The 20,053-nt window shown below is 37.3% G+C and overlaps 1 protein-coding gene across 1 annotated transcript in view; it reads left to right on the forward strand.

The window, feature by feature from the left end:
* Positions 1–20,053, forward strand: part of tanc1a (tetratricopeptide repeat, ankyrin repeat and coiled-coil containing 1a) — a 93,311-nt gene that overhangs the window by 37,928 nt on the left and 35,330 nt on the right. The window contains exons 5-7 of the mRNA XM_067373054.1: positions 11,052–11,173; positions 14,568–14,778; positions 17,306–17,578. Of these exons, the coding sequence (XP_067229155.1) occupies positions 11,052–11,173; positions 14,568–14,778; positions 17,306–17,578 (606 nt within the window). The remainder of the gene's footprint in view (positions 1–11,051; positions 11,174–14,567; positions 14,779–17,305; positions 17,579–20,053) is intronic.

Genomic DNA, 20,053 nt, shown 5'->3' on the forward strand with positions numbered 1-20,053 from the left:
TGTCTAAATTCAGCATTTACAACCATTCTTTTTTTTTTTTTTTTTTTTACAAAGTAGTGATTAAAATTGATAGAAAATATTTAATATTGGCCATAACATGAAAATAATTATTAGCTTAACAGTCAGAATTTTATCAGTACATCTCTAACACTAATAATCAGTTATTAATTGAACTAGTAGTACCATCCGAAGAAAAAAAAAAAAAGGTCTCATGTAACCATGTCAGTTGGAATAAACTGGTCAAATCCGATTAAAATTAAATTTGGGTGGTTTAAACCTTTAATAATCTTGTTAGGAAAATATTAGCGTATCAGTTTCCTGTAGGAAATTGCTGTTTTAAAATAACAAAAGGTTGCACAGGGACAAGGTTGACTAGCAGAGACCACTGGCAAGTGCAATGCCATGTACAGTTAAAGCATAGTCAAAATCCACTTTTTAAACGAGACCAAGCAATACTCAAATTTGTACAGTTACCCTAGACACATCCTAAAGCACACAGCCCATAGTGTAGACTAATGCTGAGCTCTCGAATATTAGAGTTGCAGCCTTTCATTTTGATTGAGCTGGCAAATCTCTATGGCAACATTGTGTCTGTTCACTCTGAGCCATGACCAGCGTTTTCCACTGATTTCTTCAGAGCATAATCTCCATGATTCAATTCTAATGAGCACTAATGATTTACCCAGCACAGATCTTTCATCACAGGCCGATAATACCGCACCGCATCCCGCCGTTTACGCCACACTGCCGCTCGCTGCCTTCCTGATCCGTGCTTTCTCCCCTGTTACATGTGTTTCAGCCATTAGCAGCAAAAATAAACCTTGGATCGACAGGGCTATAATTTAGATGTCACTTTGCAGGAAAAACTTTTGACTCGTTTGACCGAAAAATCGCCAGACTTAGCCAGGTTGAATTATGCCAGTTGCTATGGTTGTCTGAAAAAAGACGCTTGGCCAAAGCAAATGTAATAAAGTTTAATGGGCCCTTCTTTTAATGACAAGTGTGCATTGGCTCAAACAATTGCTAGCATGGAGGCGTGCGTGCTTTGTATAAAATTAACAAATAAGATTAATGTCACCCATGATTTATTGAATGAATCATTTGTTTTTGCTACTTATCACGACATCACACATTCTGGCATCTACACACTGAAATTAATAAATTAAATGAACATTTACAACAAATAGTTGCTCTAAGGATCCGTGGGTGCAGTTGCTGTCAGTGTTGTAGGAACATGTTTAATTTGAACTTTTCAATGGTGGCACTGGGATAACATCAAAGTTAGAGCTACAAGATATAGCCTGTTATTACCCATGTGTGGGATCGTTTTTGAAAAACCCATAATCAAAGTTTGATGACAGTTTTATTAATAAGCGCTATCGCCGGAGATAAAAAGGCTACGCATTGTCTAACTGATATGAAAGGATCTTAAATTCATGTGGCATATAAACATTTATTTTTGACAAATAACGATTATGACTAAGCGCTGGCTGCTAGGAACTGCAAGAGCAGAGTGAACGTTCAGCATATGTTCAGTTAATTTTAGCATTATAGTTGAGTCCATAGTTGCTGATGTACAACCAGGAAGGATATGTTAAATTTAAGGGGTACATGTTTTTCTGGTCCTTTCATGTTGTCTGTCTCGTGTTTGTCTCATTCATTATCATATTAGCAAGACACACATTTGTCTTAGGTGAATTTAGGCAGCCTCAGCACTGAAGATCACTGGAAAAGTGCATCCCTCTGGTCTTATGATAAAATTCAGCAGATCTCAGTTCTTAAACCCTTAATCCTCTGATTATTTCTTTGGTCTGATCCATTACAACAAGGGTCATTAAAATGTTACAACTAATTGTATTTGTTGGCCAGATTTGGCAAATTGCTAAGAATAGAGCTGCGCGATTTATTTCACTATAGAAAAAAACAAAACATTGAAATCGCACTTAAACACGATTCTTGTCAATGAAGTTTGGCTCCAAATGCTAATTCATCTGAATTCACTGTGAATTTGAGTCACTTATAATCGGGTGTGCCTCATACGTCCTGAAAAGTGAAGCTGCGGGCTCTTTGATCGCTCCCTGGAGGCTGGATGCAGTACAGGTCATAAACCCCACCCGCTCAATGCAGACGAATGAGACTTAAGTTAAAACATAAAAATAAATTGTGCTTCAAATAAAATTTTCCGAAAGATGGTTCTGGTCATTTAAGGTAGTTGTTATCACGCTTCGTTTTTGTGATTAAGTTTGATTTTAGCTGGCAGTTTGGTGCTATAGAAACGGGGTGTGTCGTCATGATTCACAGTTGATTGACAGCTTGTCTGAGGACTGTTGGGGCTTCGAGGGGAGAGTGAAGATAAATAAATAACTATTAATTTTCAGTTTCTGTGTTATTTCACACCGACAAAATGAGCTGTTCAGCAGTAAACTGTACTAACTGACCTACAGGATCTGACAGATATCTGAGCTTTTCTCGGTAACTTTAAAAGTGGGCTTCGTAAGCTAATTAATAAACGTTATTAGTTAAGATAACATAACGTTAGCCATGATGGAAAAAAGCAGGTGATCGTTATCTGGCAGTTACTTATTATTTTTATGGGTATAAAATAATAATTAGCAGGATAAAACTAATGATAGCCTACTCTAATTAATTATAGAGCACTGTCTACAGCAGTTGATCTCCTGTAACGTTAGTTTAAACCTTTTATTTAAAATGGCAGGACTGTTTCTGACATTTTAGAGTTGTTTCTAGTGGCATATTATATTGAGTTTATCTACTGAATTTGTGGTTTCAAAAATATTATTGCTCTAGATACAGAATAGCCTATTATTTTATAGGTAGAATTTTAAATTACATACAATTAATATAGCCTATTTAAAATACATCAATGATGACGCAGTCATCTGGGCGGAAGTTTGATACCACGACTCCGCCTGCAGGCTCCACTGAGGATTCCTTCTGCGCATGCCCTGGTCCCAAACTGACGTTTTTGCGTAACGTGTCAGCGCCCATCGGCGTCCGTTATGGCTTCAGTTCAATACAATGGAAGGAAGCGGCGTCGCGTCGTCCATCTTTTTTTACAGTCTATGCTTATAATGTACATTTGAAAAAGCAACACGTCAAACATCTTTCCAAACATGAGAAGCATTTATTAACATTTTTGTCCAACAAAAGACAAGATTTAATAACATGTTTTTACTCCAAACTCACTTGAGCAGTTGAGCATCCTGTGAGATGATGTGGCTTCTTACACAGAATAAGGCAGTCGTGTGTTTTATCAATCATGTTTAATCAATCAAAGCATATCAGTCTTCTGTTAATTCAGCCACAGCAATAGTATGATGCCCATAGGGATTTCCATAGGGGTTATCTACTTCTGCAGCAGGGCATATTTGGAGTTTCTGTGCAAGAGCGCCCTCTGGCTTTCAGATGGAGAAGCATTTACTACTGATCACAGAGCCGTACACCTCTGACAAACTGCGTATAAAATAATTGCAGCCTTTGCCAAATCGTGTGCGATTTAAAATTTGCGATTGAATCGTGATATATATATCGTGCAGCCCCAATAAAGAATGTTTTTGTAAACGGTGTTGGGGGTAACGAACTACAAGTAATGCAAGTTATGTAATCAGATTACTTTTTTCAAGTACCTAGTAAAATAACTCATTACTTTTACAAAAAAGTATTTAAGTTACTTTTTCAGAAAGTGACGAGTTACTTTGTTTTCCCATGTATTGACTGACAGCACTGCTGTCCCCATTTTGAGAAAAAATTGGGAGTAAGATGCAGAGCTGTTGAGATCATTGAAAGGTCATTTCACTTTTGGTGTGAAGGGGACTTGACGTCTGCCAAAAATATTTAAAAAAAAAATTAAAATATTAAAATACAAACAAGAAACCCCAGCCCAGGTGAGAAAAAGTTACGCAAAAGTAACATAACATTACTTTCCATAAAGTAATGGAAGTAACTAAGTGCCACAATTAGTTACTTTTTGTAGGGAGTAATGCAATATAGTAACACATTACAATAAAATTTAAAAATGACTTTCCCCAACACTGGTTGTAAAGCATCTTAGTTAAAAGTGAGAAATATTGTAGACCTCCTGTTTGTTTGTTTGTATTTATTTATTTATTTATTGTTTTGGTTTAATTTATTTGGATGTATTTATTTAATTAATTATTATTTTGGTTTTATTTATTTATGTTTACATTAATGGTTTTATTTACTCATGTTTTTGTTTTATTTAAAATTGACTTCACAAGATAATAGGGCCTATCATACACCTGGCACAATGCAACACCCGGCACGACGCAAGTGTTTTTTGCTAGTTTCAGACTGACACAGTTATCATTTTCACGTCCAGTGCCACGTTGTTTAAATAGCAAATTAACTTGTGCTGATCTGTTCGCCCATGGGCGTGCTGGTCTGAAAACAAGGTGTGTTTAGGCGCATTGTTGGCGTGTTGCTATTTTGAAGCAACTGAACACGACTGCACCATTGACCAACAAAAACCTGGTCTAAAGTCAGTGGTGCAGTATATATATTTTTTTATTATTTAATGGGTGCGTTGGTAAAATGCGCCTATAGGCAAGTGTACAACGTGCATACACTCTGCTTGTTACACACACAGGGACACGCAGCAGCACACAAACATGCCAAATATTAAAAATAAAAGGATTACAATGTAAAAGATTATTATTATTATTGCATACATGAAGATAAAAATGCCTACATGCCATTATGGATAGTCATTGCATGTACCAGAATTACCTTTTTGCTGTAATGATGAATGAATTTGGCTAATTATGACCAATCGCGGCAATACACACTTGTGTTTAAACTGACTCATCAGGTTGAGCGTGTCTTTATTCCGCCATGTAAATAGCGAATACACCATGGTGCAAGCGCACCTGGCTTTTAAAGGGAATGGGAGATGACACTCTGATTGGTTTATTGCACGTTATGCCCAGAACACACCCATGACTCATTAAGAGACTAGGTACAACCCTTTTGGACTGCTGACCATTTTTTCTGTCGTTAAACTAGCAAAAGAGCCTGTGCCGTGTGCTTCAGACCATGCGCTTTGATCATTAAAATAGGGCCGATAGAGCTGATATGTAAACTAAGGTTAATAGGCAGCTTATCTCCCACTGGATTGTAGTTTACTATGGCTGGACCCCTGAATTGACCCCTTAGCTTCCAGGATCAGAGCTGTCTGTGGAACTCCTTCCTCCACCCTGTCTGTCTCTCTTTCTGTCTGGGTGAATGACACACTCTCTCTTCTCTGTGGCTACTGTTCAGTCATATTATTTTCCTTGTATATTACTCCATGTCCGACGTCCTCTTCTCCACCTCCCCCTCTTTTTTCTCACTCCTCCATACATCGATGCATTCTCCTTCTCTCATATCTCTCACCATCTATCTTTTCAGGCTGTTTCTCTGTCTGTCACTCACACACACACATACATACATGCACCATGATACTGATGAAGAGCATGAGTTTGTGTACTAAAGGTATTTCCTTTTATTTCATAAGCTGTATGTGGAAGAACAAGGTCATTTGGTGAAAAGAGATAGAGTGGAGATGGAAGTGTGGACAGGGGGAGGGGGAATGGTGTTCTCGAGCTTTTTAGCATGCAAATAGATTTTAGCGTCTAGAAAATGGAAACGACAAGAGCTGAATAAGATTATGGCTGTTTCACAGTCTGAGCGACGGGATTGATATGAAGACTGGAGAATTTAAAGAGGAAATGGAGAGAAATGAGATGCAGAGAAATGAAGAGTTTTTGTGTCTGAATTACTCCAATATTTTATTTTATTTATTTATTTTTTTACCTGGTTCTCAAACTGTATACATGGATAAAATGATTTGATGAGGAAATTTACATTAAAAAATAAATATATTTTATTTAAATTTGTATTGTATTGAAATCTGACCATTGGACATAAAAAAAAACATGCTAAAAACTAAAATCTTAAAAGTCAATTTAGGCTTAACATCATTAAATTGCACAGAATTAAAGATGGATAACTATAGACAAATGCACAGCAACACCCTCAGACATAATCTAAAAGGGAAAGCCCTCTTCAATTTGTGTTCAAGTTTGTTTTTGGCATAATAAATTACTATCCCTTTGTGCTAGAGTGCCAAAGGCAAACACAGTTTGAATCTTAAAGAAAAAAAAAAATTGCCCAATAAACATCAAGTATGGTACATCCATACAACAAAAAAAGCTGATATTTTTGCTCACTAAAGTAAGGATCTGGATGTTGGTTTAATGAAGGCAATGCTTAGTTTTGATCATGGTGTCCAGATTTCTATGTGCTTGTGGCAGATTGGAGAACTTTAAAACTCAAATTCCAATCATATTCAAAATATTTCTAATATCAATGTGCTCACAAAATTTCTTCAATGCTAAAAACATTGGTGGACCTGGTGGTTGACCTGTCATGATCATAAATTTGTTTTTGCTGATGATTAATTGTCATACAAATAATTTTGATTTAACCTTTTAATTCTGTTTTGTTCATGTCACTTATAGTGTAAGCCTAATATATTCTTTTACTTGGAATTGCATAGAATATAATGATAAAAATTATAATTAAGTAGGCTGACATAGAATAGGATAATATTTGGTCGAGATACAAGTATTGGAATCTGAGGGTGCAAAAAAATCTAAATATTGAGAAAATAGCCTTTAAAGTTGTCCACATGAAGTCCTTAGCAATGCATATCCACTCACAAAAATAGGAAATTTACAAAATGTCTTCATGGAACATGATTTTTACTTAATATCTTAATGATTTTTGGCATAAAAGAAAAGTCGATAATTTTGATCCATACAATGTATTGTTGGCTATTGCTACAAATATACCCATGTGACATGATTTTGTGGTCCAGGGTTACACATAACATAACACAACACAACATATAACACAACACAACATACAACACAACATACAACACAACACAACACAACACAACACACAACACAACACACAACACACAACACACAACACAACACAACACAACACAACACACAACACAACACAACACAACACAACACAACACAACACAACACAACACAACACAACACAACACAACACAACACAACACAACACAACACAACACAACACAACACAACACAACACAACACAACACAACACAACACAACACAACACAGTCTGATTAACCCCACAAACCATCATGTACGTTGCAGTTTTCCCATTTTTGAGTAACATCTGATGCTGTAAATGGTGTTGCTGCTTATATTTCTATGATATCAAATTCATTACACGAGTTTATTCCTGTGCTTTTCTGTACCTCACAAGTTTAGAATTTAGATTTACACATTCACTCAAACAATCAGGAGGGACTCTGGCAACAGTTCGGAAATGATTTTCACACACACGCACACACACACACACACACACACACGCACGCACGCGTGTTACTAGACTCCTAGATTTCTGCCCTGCCAAAATGAGCAGGCACCACTACAATACTGCTTGAGTGCTCTGCAAAAACAAGCCATGTCTAACTTTGTGTGTATGCGTGTGCGGAGGAAATGGTTCAGTGTACATAGTCTTCATACGTAAAAGGAGAGTGAAATGTGTGAACTCATTGGGAGGTCTGTGTCCTTTTGGCAAACATAGATCAACTGGAGACCAGCTGAGAGAGGAGCTGGCTGCAGACATGTGGACTTCAAAACAATCCACATTAATTTCACTGTCTGAATGTCTGGAAAAGCAGGATAAATGATGTTTAATTAGGGAACATTTATCTGGATTAGCACGTGCCTTTTATACGCCTTCGAATGTAGACCCGGAGGATGAGCGTGCATATGCCGCATTTCATTGCTCGCTAATAAATGTTTTATGAACGATGTATTAAATATGGATTCTGCCTCGGGTTTGCCTGTGAATTCTGCTGTCAATTGAAAGCAAACAACACTAGCTGACCAGCAGCATCGATCGATCGTGAAGTGATTTGTGTAAAGCCAGATTGATGGCAGGAGATGTTAACAAGGGAGGGGGGTTGAGAGGAGGAGCAGGACAGAGTGTTGCTGACAGAGTGCAGTATGCTAATGAAGTGTGGCCTGTTGCCCTGTCATCCCCTCAGGGATGCTACATAAGACTTCTCTGCTCATTTACATATCGTAATTGTGTAAATATGTCAGACTGCATATTTAACTTTTTTTGTTCAAATGTGCATTTGTGTCTTGGTATGTACATGGTAAGAAAACATCCATGAAATCAGCATTGGAGTTTTTCATCCATTAGTTCTTTGAGAACTCCCTGACCTATATAGACCTATCTTTTCTCTTTTTTTTTCTCTGTGGTGGTCGGTAGCAGAAATAAGCTTTTCATTAAGGGACAGTGTTTGCCACCTTAAATAGATTTCCTGGAGCATTTTCACCTTTTTATAAGGGCATCTTTTTCTAACCTTATTAGACCCTTACCTCTAAGTATTGAACGTAGGTTATCTCAAACAATTTGTGCTACAGACATGATTGATGCCTAGCATGCAGAGAAGGGTGCTGCTATTACTCTTCTATGCAATCAGTTTTTCACCTAGTGGACAATAAAATGGTTGAAAAAAAAATTGCAGGGAGTGAACCAAGAGATCAGAACATGAAAGAGATTTAAAAGTGGGTTCTTTGCTCTTGTAATTAACCACCTAGTTAATGCATAGAAAATCACCTCTCATAAAATTTTAGTAGCCATATAACAACACCCGCCCAGAATATCCTAGCAACTTGTTTTGCATAAAAAAACACCAAAAATGTAAAATAAATGTATATATTTTTTATTTTAATTAATCCATAAATATGTGATACGACATATTTCCTTTTTGTTTTTCATAAGATTTTTCAAAATGCATTTAAAAATATAGCTGTGAGCAACAATTATCGGGGTTCAAGCGCTTTAAGGCATTTAAGCACATGTGTAAAAAGGTATTGTTTTAATTAGCAAACCTGTAACCATCTCGATCATAGATGGAAAAGACCATTTACAACCAATACAGGCAATTTACCATAGGAACTATATGGTTTTTAAAGCTTTTTAACAGTTATCGAGGTTGAGCCGAAAACCTAGGACTAGTTTGCCAAAGTTGGTTTTTGAAATAATTTCCAAAATTTAATGAACGAGTCGACGGACAGTGGCTGCCCTAGAGGAAAAGTTGCTCAGAATGAGGCGTTCTACCATGCAGTACGAATGTCGTGGCCGTGTGCAAAAAATCAATTTCTTTCGAATTTCTCACAGGCACATTGAGTTTTGTTCCGATTGGCCTCCGATAACCTTGTCTGATAGCTGCTCAAACGTCATTGGCTGATGGTGGACATGTTTTTTGAGATAGGTCAATGTTCTCTTAGACAATCCTCAAAGACACCCGCATGCCAATTTTCAAGTCAATCAGACTAACGGTGAAGTAGTTATAGCCATTTTCATGCTTTTTTTCCCTATTATAGCACCACCAAGTGGCCAGTTGCCACATCCATTTTCACGCGACCACAGAATGAGCTCTTACGTATGTGTGCCAAGTTTGGTGAAAATATCTAATTCTGTTCACGAGTTATAGCCATTTTAGTAAAAGTGGCTAGTTTAGTTTTGGCGGCCCTTAGGGACCGTGAATCGAAATTTTGCCTGTTTAAGAGTTATGAGCCATTTCATACTTTTGACCGCTGTAGCGCCACCATCAGGCCAATCGGGGCGAGACTTGGTGACGTTGTAGATGGTGCGAGTAATACTAGCCCTCAAAGTTTGAAGTCTCTACAAAGTAAGGTTTGGTCTGCCTGATCACTTTTAGGGGAGAATGCTGATTTTTGGAAATGTTAACAGTTACAATAGGGTTTCAGCGCTATGCGCTTGATCCCTTAATTCAATGATTTTCCATTGATGATCTGTTCTATTTTAAACAACATTCACATTGAATTTAATGACTGAACACTATATTATATTTCTAAGTGAGACTGACTATTTTGCTGGAAATGGTGTCATGCAGAACCAGATTTTGAGATTTGATTGGATGATCAAAAAAAAAAAAAAAAATGTTAGTGGTTTATATTTTCCCCACCTAAAGGGTTACATCATTACACATTTTGTCTTTTCATTAAAATTCTCACGAATCATGTGCAGCAAAACCAGAGACATTAAAGAAGAAAGTAATTTTAATTTCATGTTGTCATAATGTTTATCCAACTGGTCTCTTTTTCCAAATATAACAGGTTTTAACTCAATGAGCATCACTTAATTAATTTCCTAAACTGTCAGTATCTAACATTAAATTAGCGCAGAATTGTTTTTCCTATTGTATCTGTGCAGAATCGCAGGATGGTTTTGTGCACGTAAGAAAGGGAGAGAATGAATGAGTGTGTGTGTGTGTGTGTGTGTGTGTGTGTGTGTGTGTCTAGCCAGTCGTATTCTGAGAATGAGAGCTAGCCTAGTGATTGCAGCGAGCACGATCTCTGTTCATTCACATTCACACCCTGTCCTCTCTGTCTCTCACACACACTGCCTCTGAATGGATGGAAACTTGGTTGTCATAATAACCGCATCTCAAACGTAGGCTTTCTGAAGCTGTGCGGAGCACTGTAAAGACAGTGTGTTGTACTACAGAGCGAGAGATACAGGGCAACAGAGAGGAGGGGGAGAGAGGGAGGGATTGAGACTAAAAGAGAGAGAACAGTTGTGAGAGAGAGAGAGAGATGTGAGAGGGAGGGACGGAGATTGCGAGAGAGCAGAGGAGACAGTGAAAGACAGCGAGAGGAGAGGAAAGGAGAGCACAGGAAGTGCCACACCGGTCCTTTGGATCTTGGTGAGTTGGGACAGGTTCGCCGTACGTCCTGGAGGAATAGCGTTGAATACGTAATTAGACTGAATGTAGTGTTTGAATGTACGTGTGGTCAAGTAGATGTTTTGTCAATGTGAATGCGTCCTTTGTGTGTTTGGTTACCTGTAGACATGTTGCTTTTGGGTGTGGGCTTTTTTTGTACATCCTTCCCTAACCTTTTAATGTGTGTGTGTGTGTGTGTGTGTGTGTGTGTGTGCAGAGCTTCTCTCGCCGGCTGAGTCTGGCTCCTCCCCGGCTGTCCAGGAGCTCATGACACGGTTGGGCTTCCTGCTGGGAGACGCCATCCCCACCTCATCACAAACAAACATGGAGGACAAACAGGTAAACATGAACCCTACATGTCTGAACACCCAAACTCCGACAGACGTGCAATCTAATAAACAAACAACCTGCCTGCTGCATCATGTTTCTGAAGATTGTAAGATTAGGACGATAACATCCATGGAAAGAGGAAACGGCCTCTGAATTTTCTTTTCAGTCAGGTTACACCGAATCAGCCTGAGATAGCAGAGGTCATTTATCTGAGAGATTGATTATGTTGCTGGAGCTGTTCTGCTTTCAGAAACACACTTTCACTCTTGACACTTTTGGAAGAGCTTTGTTTTTAAAAAAAAAGCTTGTTCGTACCCTTAAAGGGGTCATTTACCATTGGCAAGATGGGCTTTTAATTAAATTTTACTGTCTGTGAAGTAGAAACACATTTTTTTTTAGAATCGGTGCAATATGACTAGATAAAATTGAGAACAAGGATTCTGCCTTTCTCTTTTGCAAAAATCGTAGGAAAACTTCAACACCATAATGCACTGGGCTCAATCAGACAGTTGATTTAGCCCAGGATCAGTGGGGATCCAAAAATGTGGAAGTACGATCACAAAAGCCCTGGAGCTATATATATATATATATATATATATATATATATTATATTATTATTATTATTCTTATTATTATTCTTATTATTCTTATTATTCTTATTATTATTATTTTTTTTTTTTTTTTTGACAGCTCCAGGGCTTTTATTTATATATATATACTTTTTTTTTTAATTGTTATATTTTCTGTTTTCATTTTGATTTTAGTTAGTTTTAGTAATTTCGTTTTTTGTTTTTGTCATTTAAAAAAAAAAAAATACAGTGTCTCTGTAGTTTTTAGTAATTTCTGTCTCAGTTTTAGTTATTTTAGTACATCAAGATAGAATAAATGAAAATGTCTCTGCAACTAGATGAAATAAAATACGTTTTTTTATATTCAGATATCATTTATTTTATTTCAAGCTACAAAAATGTATTTTATGGTTTTAGTTTCCTGCTGATTTCTTAGACTCATACTTTGTGTTTTCCACTGTATAGCTGTAATATACTTTCTTCATTCAGTCTCTTTTTCAATTTTTTTTTTTTTTAACATTTAAATCTCTTTGTTTTGGTGTGTCCAAATCATCATACAGTAGGTACATCATACAGCGTTTTATCTGGGATCTAAGTCACTCTTAAGAGGCTTACGTAGCGTTTTTATGGATTGCTGCACACAAAGCTCCTAGTTGCTGAATTTATCCACAAATGTGTTTCATCAGTCATGAGAATGTGCTTTCGGATTGGCCAGTTTCTGATCTTCCCTTTGAGCTTTTCAAACACAGAGCATTAAGTATGAATGCGTGTTTGGTGCCGTGTACGTGCACAGCTGCTTTTATAAGAATTGAAACCGTCTAGATGTGGAGAAGCACCCTGGAGATGTTGCTGCCGGTGAGTAATGCAGTTTCTCCGCGGGAAAGCGAATGATGCGGGTGGAGCAACAGTGTCCCTCTTACTCATGCTTCTCTAACTCAACTGCAGTGCTGTGGAAATTATTGAACAGGTGCGTGGAGCTGTACCTGAAAGCTTGAGCTGTGCTTTACTCTGATGTGTGTTTGTGTGTGTGGAGAGATGAGAATCCTTCATTGGTGAGCGGCTGGCAGGCAACAGATCTCTGGGGACCAGGGCTCCGGTACACTGATTCCCCTCTCACACACACACACACACCATCACTCTCCCTGACCTATATAGAGTGTGGAGAGAGGTAAGAGGAGAGGACAGAGTAGTATCTAGGATTTGATGTACTCTGTATAGTATGAAAACAGAAGTCATACAGACATTTTCAGTCTGTTGGTTTATGCTTTGTAAGCACTTCCTCCAGATATGCAGTAGGTAGATTACCCATAATTTCTCACACCCTCTCTAATTTCTCTTTTAAAGTAGTGGTTCTCCACCATGGGCCAACTTCCAAGGGGGCCGAGGATGACTTAAAAGTATTAAATGGATGAATTTCTGTAAATATATTACCCTAACCTAACCAAACTGAAATGCTGAAACAAAGGCTACGTTCACACTGTCAGTCCAAATCTGATTATTTGTGTATTCGATTGGTATCTGATCTAAAATTATTGACGTCCACATTGTGTATCTCAGCAGTCAGACTGAAACGGATTTCCAGAAATGTGATTCGAATAGGATTTCAAACCACATATGAATGTAGCTCGAAATGATTTTTTGGCCGTTCACACTTGCTAAATCTTGCTAAATTTGATTGGATTTTTCAGAAATGCACAAAAATCGGATTTGGACTGACAGTCTGAACGTAGCCAAAATGTTTTTGGTAACACTTTAGTATGGAGAGCAATTCTCACTTTTAACTAGTTGCTCATTAGCTTGCATATTGGCTGTTTATTAGTACTTATAAAGCAGATATTAATGCCTTATTCTGCAGGGCAATATTCTACATTCCTAAATCCTACCCCATACCTAAACATAAACGCTACAATAACTACTTCATTAACTATTAATAAGCAGTGACTTAAGAGTTTGAGGCAAAAGTCATAGTTAATAATGAAAATGTGTTTCCCATACCAAAGTGTTACCATGTTTTTATTAATAAACATAAATATCTTATCTTCTGGAGTCACAAAATGAATCATTAATTTAATATATTAATACTTCCTATTTGTGTTAATAAAAATAGTTTGAAAACAAGCTGCTTTGTCACAGTTACAACACAAATACTGAAAATATCTTGGTTAATATTATCTTTGAATATTGTGTCAGAGAATGAAGGGCCTTCCAGTCAAAAAGGTTGAGATCCGCTGTTTTAAAGTCAACATGAAACTGTCCACAACCCATTTTATTTCTGTAATGTGATGCATTTGCAAGTGAATGTGACGAAAATATAGATTGGGACTTAATTATTTCCATCTTGATTGGACTCAAAAATGAATTTTTCACAATAAGACCAGGATTAAGAAACTTTTATGTCTCAAAACCTTAAACCTCTCTCTCTCTCTCTCTCTATACCTTTACTTCTTGGCTTTTTTCTCCCCAGACTTGCAGATTTATACTTTATCCCTAACCAAAGCATTGCCATTGTAAACACTGGTAAAATGCGGATGTACATTTGTCTGTGTGTTGGTTACTGTCGCCATTGCAGCCTAAATCTGTTTCCAGAAGCATCGTATTGGTTGCTTATATTGGAACAAAAACAGACTGGAGGGCTTGGAGTATTTTTGGCCTTGCCCTTGTATGGACATAAGAGCTGAGTTTAACAGTTTCCATCTATCACTTTATCTCCTCGCTCCTTTTTTTATGTTTCCTCTGCTGTCTCTTTTTTCCTTTTTGCAATGTTTATTTACTTTTTTTTTTCTGTTTGTTTCTCTTTTTCATTCCTCTGTCTCTCTCCCTCTCTCACTCTGTAGTGTATAGTGTCCAGTCAGGGCGTGAGTCCTTGCTCCACTCTGACCAGCAGTACGGCGTCTCCCAGCGCAGAGAGCCCCTGTTCCACCTTACCTGAGAGCTCCTCCAGCAGCAGGCCTCCTGTTATCTGCTCTAGCACCTGCTCCACTGCCACCTCCACCATCATCACCACACCCAGCTCCACCCTGGAGAGCAAGGACAGTGGAATCATAGGTAACATCTACCGCCCTCCATATCAAAGTCCCCTTTATTTAAAAGTCCTCCTTTATTTGCTACCTTTTTTTGCATTGTATTAAAAAAATAATTGCTTACAGCATTCTTAACGTATAGACTCCATTCAAATGTTGTTTTGTAGATCATTTGAATTTTAAGGCTCTTTCAAGCTGAGCACAAAATGAAAAAGAAACAACCCACTGATGAATGATCTATTCACGCCAAGCTTGAAAGCATATCTGTCGGGCTGAATTAAAAGCTGGTCTGACATCCAGCTGTCAGAAGCACAAGAGAAAAATGTTCAATACTTTGTTTCATTTTTATTGCTGAAATGACGGAAATGACATTTAACTAAATTGAAGTCATTTGCGTTTTTTGTTTGGTTGAATTTAATCATCGAAATTCTGCAGCAAAAACATTTGTATAGATAAAGGAAGATGAAGTCCATAAAGTGTTGGTGTATTTTTCATTCCTTGACAGCCCCATTTTTTGTTTTATTTATAGTAGGGCTGTACGATTATTCGAAATTAAACCACATGTGATGTGGTTTAGAAAGATGAAAGCCATCTGAAAGCCAGTGGGCGCTCTCATGCTGAAACTCCAAATATGCCCCGCAGATGTACGATACAACACACGTCATTCCAGGAAATCTAATATGTGCATCTTACTATCGCTGTAGCTGAATAATCAGAAGTTTGAAACGCTTTGATTGATTAAACATGACTAATAAACACATGACTATGACGATATATGGTTTATCTGAGTTCTTCAAGCCTTCTTTGGTATTTTCATGATGATAAAGTATATTTATACTTCAATGCTAATCGACATAGACTTTATCACTGTATAGAATACTATTAAATATTGCGTGTTGCTTTTTCAAATGCACGTTATAAGTCACTCAAACTCAGTGCTTTCAGATGGAGCAGCCTTAACTACTGATCACAGAGCTGTGCTTTACTAACAAGCTGTGCATAAAAAATAATCGCAATAAGCCAAATCAGTTTAAGCTAAGTTTAAGTTAATTTCGATTAATCATGAAGCCCTAATTTAAAAGTATTTGATGCATAAGTATGATTGATTGTGGAATAATATATGCAAACAGTTTGCTAATCATGCAGTATGACTGTAATTCAAAAAGTTTGTTAGTTACAAATAATTTACTTAGAGTATTAGAGTAAGCTGAATCTCATGCAAGTAACACGGAAACTCACTTCACGTGAGTTTCAAATTGCGATTGCATTACGTTTCTCAACAATCTGATGTTTATGTCAAGCGCAAACTTATGAACCTGCATATGACAGTTGGCTGGAAGCAATGGTTTATAGTTTAAAAACCTTATAATGTTAGTATTTTTCTTACACCTATTTTTTTAAGCTTCAAACATCATTGGTTCTTCAACTGGAGTCATATGGATTACCATTGTGTTCACTGTGTGTGAATTTTTATTTCATTTTATTATTTTTTTTGGAAGCATCAGCTTTCACTTCTGTATACTTGTTGCTCCAAAAGCGCAAATCTTATTTGTCGGTATGTCTTCATTGCTAAAAAATAAAGAAAAGGAAAAAATAATTTGACGTACTGGTCACTGGTCACAACTAGTTGTTGTTGTTGACAAGTAAATGTTCATCTCCAGTGTGAATGGCTCCATGAAACTGCTAGTGATTATGTCATTGTAATATTTGCATACAGAATTGTGATTAGTCTATATTCAGATTGCATAGTTTATTAATGGAAGGTGGTAAACACTGGTATTTATTATAGGAAATACTGTGCAAGTCTAGATTTGTGTGTAGAGTACTTCATTTTATTATTTTAGTTGTATTTATAGTGGCGAATAAAGTCAGAGTTCTTTATTTTAGATGGGGTGCTCTTATTCTGTGTCTCTGAGTTTTTTGAGTTTTCAGCATCTCTAATGTGTTACGGCACATTTGAAGATGCTGACAGAGGTGTTTAGGTTCATGCACAACTGACTTATCTGCACCACCAAAAAACGGCACCAGGATTGCGATCAAGAGAGAAAGCAAACTCTAAGTCCTGAGACATGACTTATCAAAGCTGTTTATTGTCTGTTAACTTTCTGGAATTGTTTTTGTTGGCCTGTGCTGGTGATGCTCTTAAGTCTGAGATACGCTCTATCAAAACTAGGACAGTGTTGTGTCTTTATTTCAGGTCTGCTGGAGGTTTCTTGAAGTAGGACATCAGAAGGTTTTTTTAAAGCCCCAAAATAGTGTTTTTCTATTTGGTTGCGGTAAAGAAAGGTCAAAGACAGCTGCATTAAAGCAAAATGCCTGACAGCAATTACTTAAACAAGTCCTATTTGATGTCCTCATGCTTGAAGATCATTGTTTGTTAATCATCTCTCAAAAACAGCCTTTGATAGTTAATTCCTGTTTTCTTTTCCCTGATGTTCTGTTTTGTCCCCCTGTGTCATTCTCTCCTCTTGTGTCCTTCCCATTAATATCTGGTCCCTCCCCCCATACCTCACTCACCTTCATCTCTCTCTCTGTTTCTCTCCATCCTGCAGCAACAGTCACCAGCTCCAGTGAGAATGAAGAACGCTGTGGCTCTAGTCTGGAGTGGGCGAAAGATGGCGGTGCAGGTGTGAGGGCCGAGAGCGGGCGTAGCGCTCATCAGTCCTGCACTCCCATCACTTCGGAAGAGCCGGTGGTGTCTGGTGAAGCCCAGCTGGGGACAGGCACCACAGGAGGGGTGGTACCCGTTGTGACATCACCTGTGGATGGACCAATCACGTACCATAGCACTTCTTTGGTTATGCCACGGCCAAATTCTGTGGCAGGTGAGTAATGAGAGTTCACATGCTGTATTATGTTTTTTTTTTTTTTTTTGCACATTATAAAATTTGGATCTGGGGTTTGGTACCTCCAGTGTTTCTACCACTATTCATCATTCCACCCCTTGCTAAAAAAAGTTGCATTTTACCCAAGTTGTGAGGTTGCAGTCTTGAATGTGATTTTAGATAAAAATGCTGTGTACAGCAAAATAATGTTAAGGCAATATGTCTTTCTGTTGCTTTGTCTTCGTTGGCTGCACTCAAACAAAAGTGCAGTGTAACTAAATTAGTCACAAATGAATGACTTATAGGGGCCTTTTTGTAATGCATTGCTCAAAAAGTTTTCAAAAGTTTTCTGTTTGAATCAGTCTTATGAATTCTTCACTGAATAAACTCACTAGGGCTTTTTACACTGGGCTTAACCCTGGGTTATCGCGTTCTGAACTGCTTTTAACCCAGGTAAAGGAATGTTTCACACTTGTAATTTAGAAGCAGAGTTAGCACCACTTTTTACCTGGGGTTATGAAACCCTGCCAAACTTGTACAGTGTGAAATGATGCAGTTTTAGAATGTTACAGCTAGACGCTTACCAATCGCATACTCATATTTGCCTGCTTTTCATGGAAACACTGCACATTGTATATGAACAGTAAATTTAGTGAAAAAGAGACTGTTTCATTCTTTCCTTTATAGTCGAAAAATGTCCATGCAGTATAAACTTGATAGTACAGTCGGCAATATGAAATATGTAAACAGGTCCCATGCTGCGTATATCAGTGACACTGACAATACAATGTGAAACGTCAGATTAATTGTTAACCCTGAGTAAATTATGAGCCGTGTGAAATGGGAAGCAAGATAAACCAGGATTCTGTTTACCTGGGGTTTAGAATGAGCGAGGCTTAACTATTTCAAGTGTGAAAAGCCTATGAATCAGGCACATTAACATAACATTTTAAAAACATTAAAATGTTACCTAATACATATATATATATATATATATATATATATATATATATATATATATATTATAATGTAATATAATATAATATAATATAATATAATATAATATAATATAATATATTATAATATTATATAATATAATATAATTTTTTTTTTTTTTTTTTTTTTTTTTTTTTTACACATGTACTTCGGACCACAAATAGGTAACGGTGTTCTACTTAATAGATTATAAAGCTAAACTGCTGTTCAAACGTTTGGGGTTGGTTCATTTTTTTAATGATTTGCAGTCTTTTATGCTCACCAAGGCTGCATTTATTTGATCAAAACCACAGTAATGGCAGTAAAATTATGAAATGTTACAATTTTAAATAACTGTTTTCTATTTTAAAATGTCATTTATGCAGTGTGAAACTCCTTGCCGACTAAAAGTATTAATTTCTTCCCAAAATATCTTACTGACCCCAAACTCTTGAACTGTATTTGTGTGTGCCTTTCAAGCTGTATTGTGTGTGCATTTCAAGCTAGCTGCAAAAGTATAAAGGTTTTCAGAGAAGGCAGATCAGGACGTTTTCACACTTGGTTTGTTTGGAGCATTTGTTTCAGGACCTGGTGCATTTTCTCCCTTAGTACGGTTCATTTAGGGATATATGAACACGGCGATCATCACATTCGGACCGCGCGAAAAAAAAAAAGGTCTGAGATTGCCTGAAAGAGGGGGTCTCGGGCCTGATTTCAAACTAACTTGCAATCCGACCCAACAGACCAACGAAACAGGCAATGTATGATAGATGATAATCATCGCCATTGAAAACCATTTCAAAATGCCACTTGAATGCTCTTCTCCAAAATAGGTACATGGTAAGAATGTTGTGCTGATGAACTAAACCATGAGGAAATAACAACATTTTAACAAATTTAATCCCTGTTTTAGAACAAAACAAATAATCTACAGGTCTGAAAATGCCCTTAGTGCCATTAGCTGTCTACTGTGCATGTGTGTGTGTGTGTTTTCATTGTATTTGAATGCACAGTGCACTGAACAGCCTGGCTGCCTCTCCTCCTGCGGTTTGTAGAAAGCTTTGCAAACGTGTGGCTTTGATTTCCTCTTGCTGTAAAGCTAAATGGGGAAATTGCTGTCAGATATACAGAATGACTCCAAAAAGAAAAATGTCACGCCAAGTGCCTGTCTGTGGTGATCTTTGTCGTACGGAGCAGTGAAAAGGAAGTTAATGTATTTATATCTTTGCAGCTTGAAAGGGCTGGATCATGGTTTCACATCCGAGACCCTTCACAAGCAAATGCAACGTGACAAATGACAATCATCATCCCTGTGTTTATACCCATCTGCAGAGATTATGGGTTTCAAGCAGATTAGATTATGGGACAGGATGGGAGATTGTACAGGGATGAGTGGAAAGGGAGGTGTGTAGTGAAGAAAAGATGAATGAAATGAGCGATTGATTGAATGAATAAATGGATGAATTATGAGTGGGTAATACAAGTCATGTACAGTATGTG

The sequence above is a fragment of the Chanodichthys erythropterus genome, chromosome 21, assembly GCF_024489055.1.
Source record: "Chanodichthys erythropterus isolate Z2021 chromosome 21, ASM2448905v1, whole genome shotgun sequence".
In the NCBI taxonomy this organism is placed as follows: Eukaryota; Metazoa; Chordata; class Actinopteri; order Cypriniformes; family Xenocyprididae; genus Chanodichthys; species Chanodichthys erythropterus.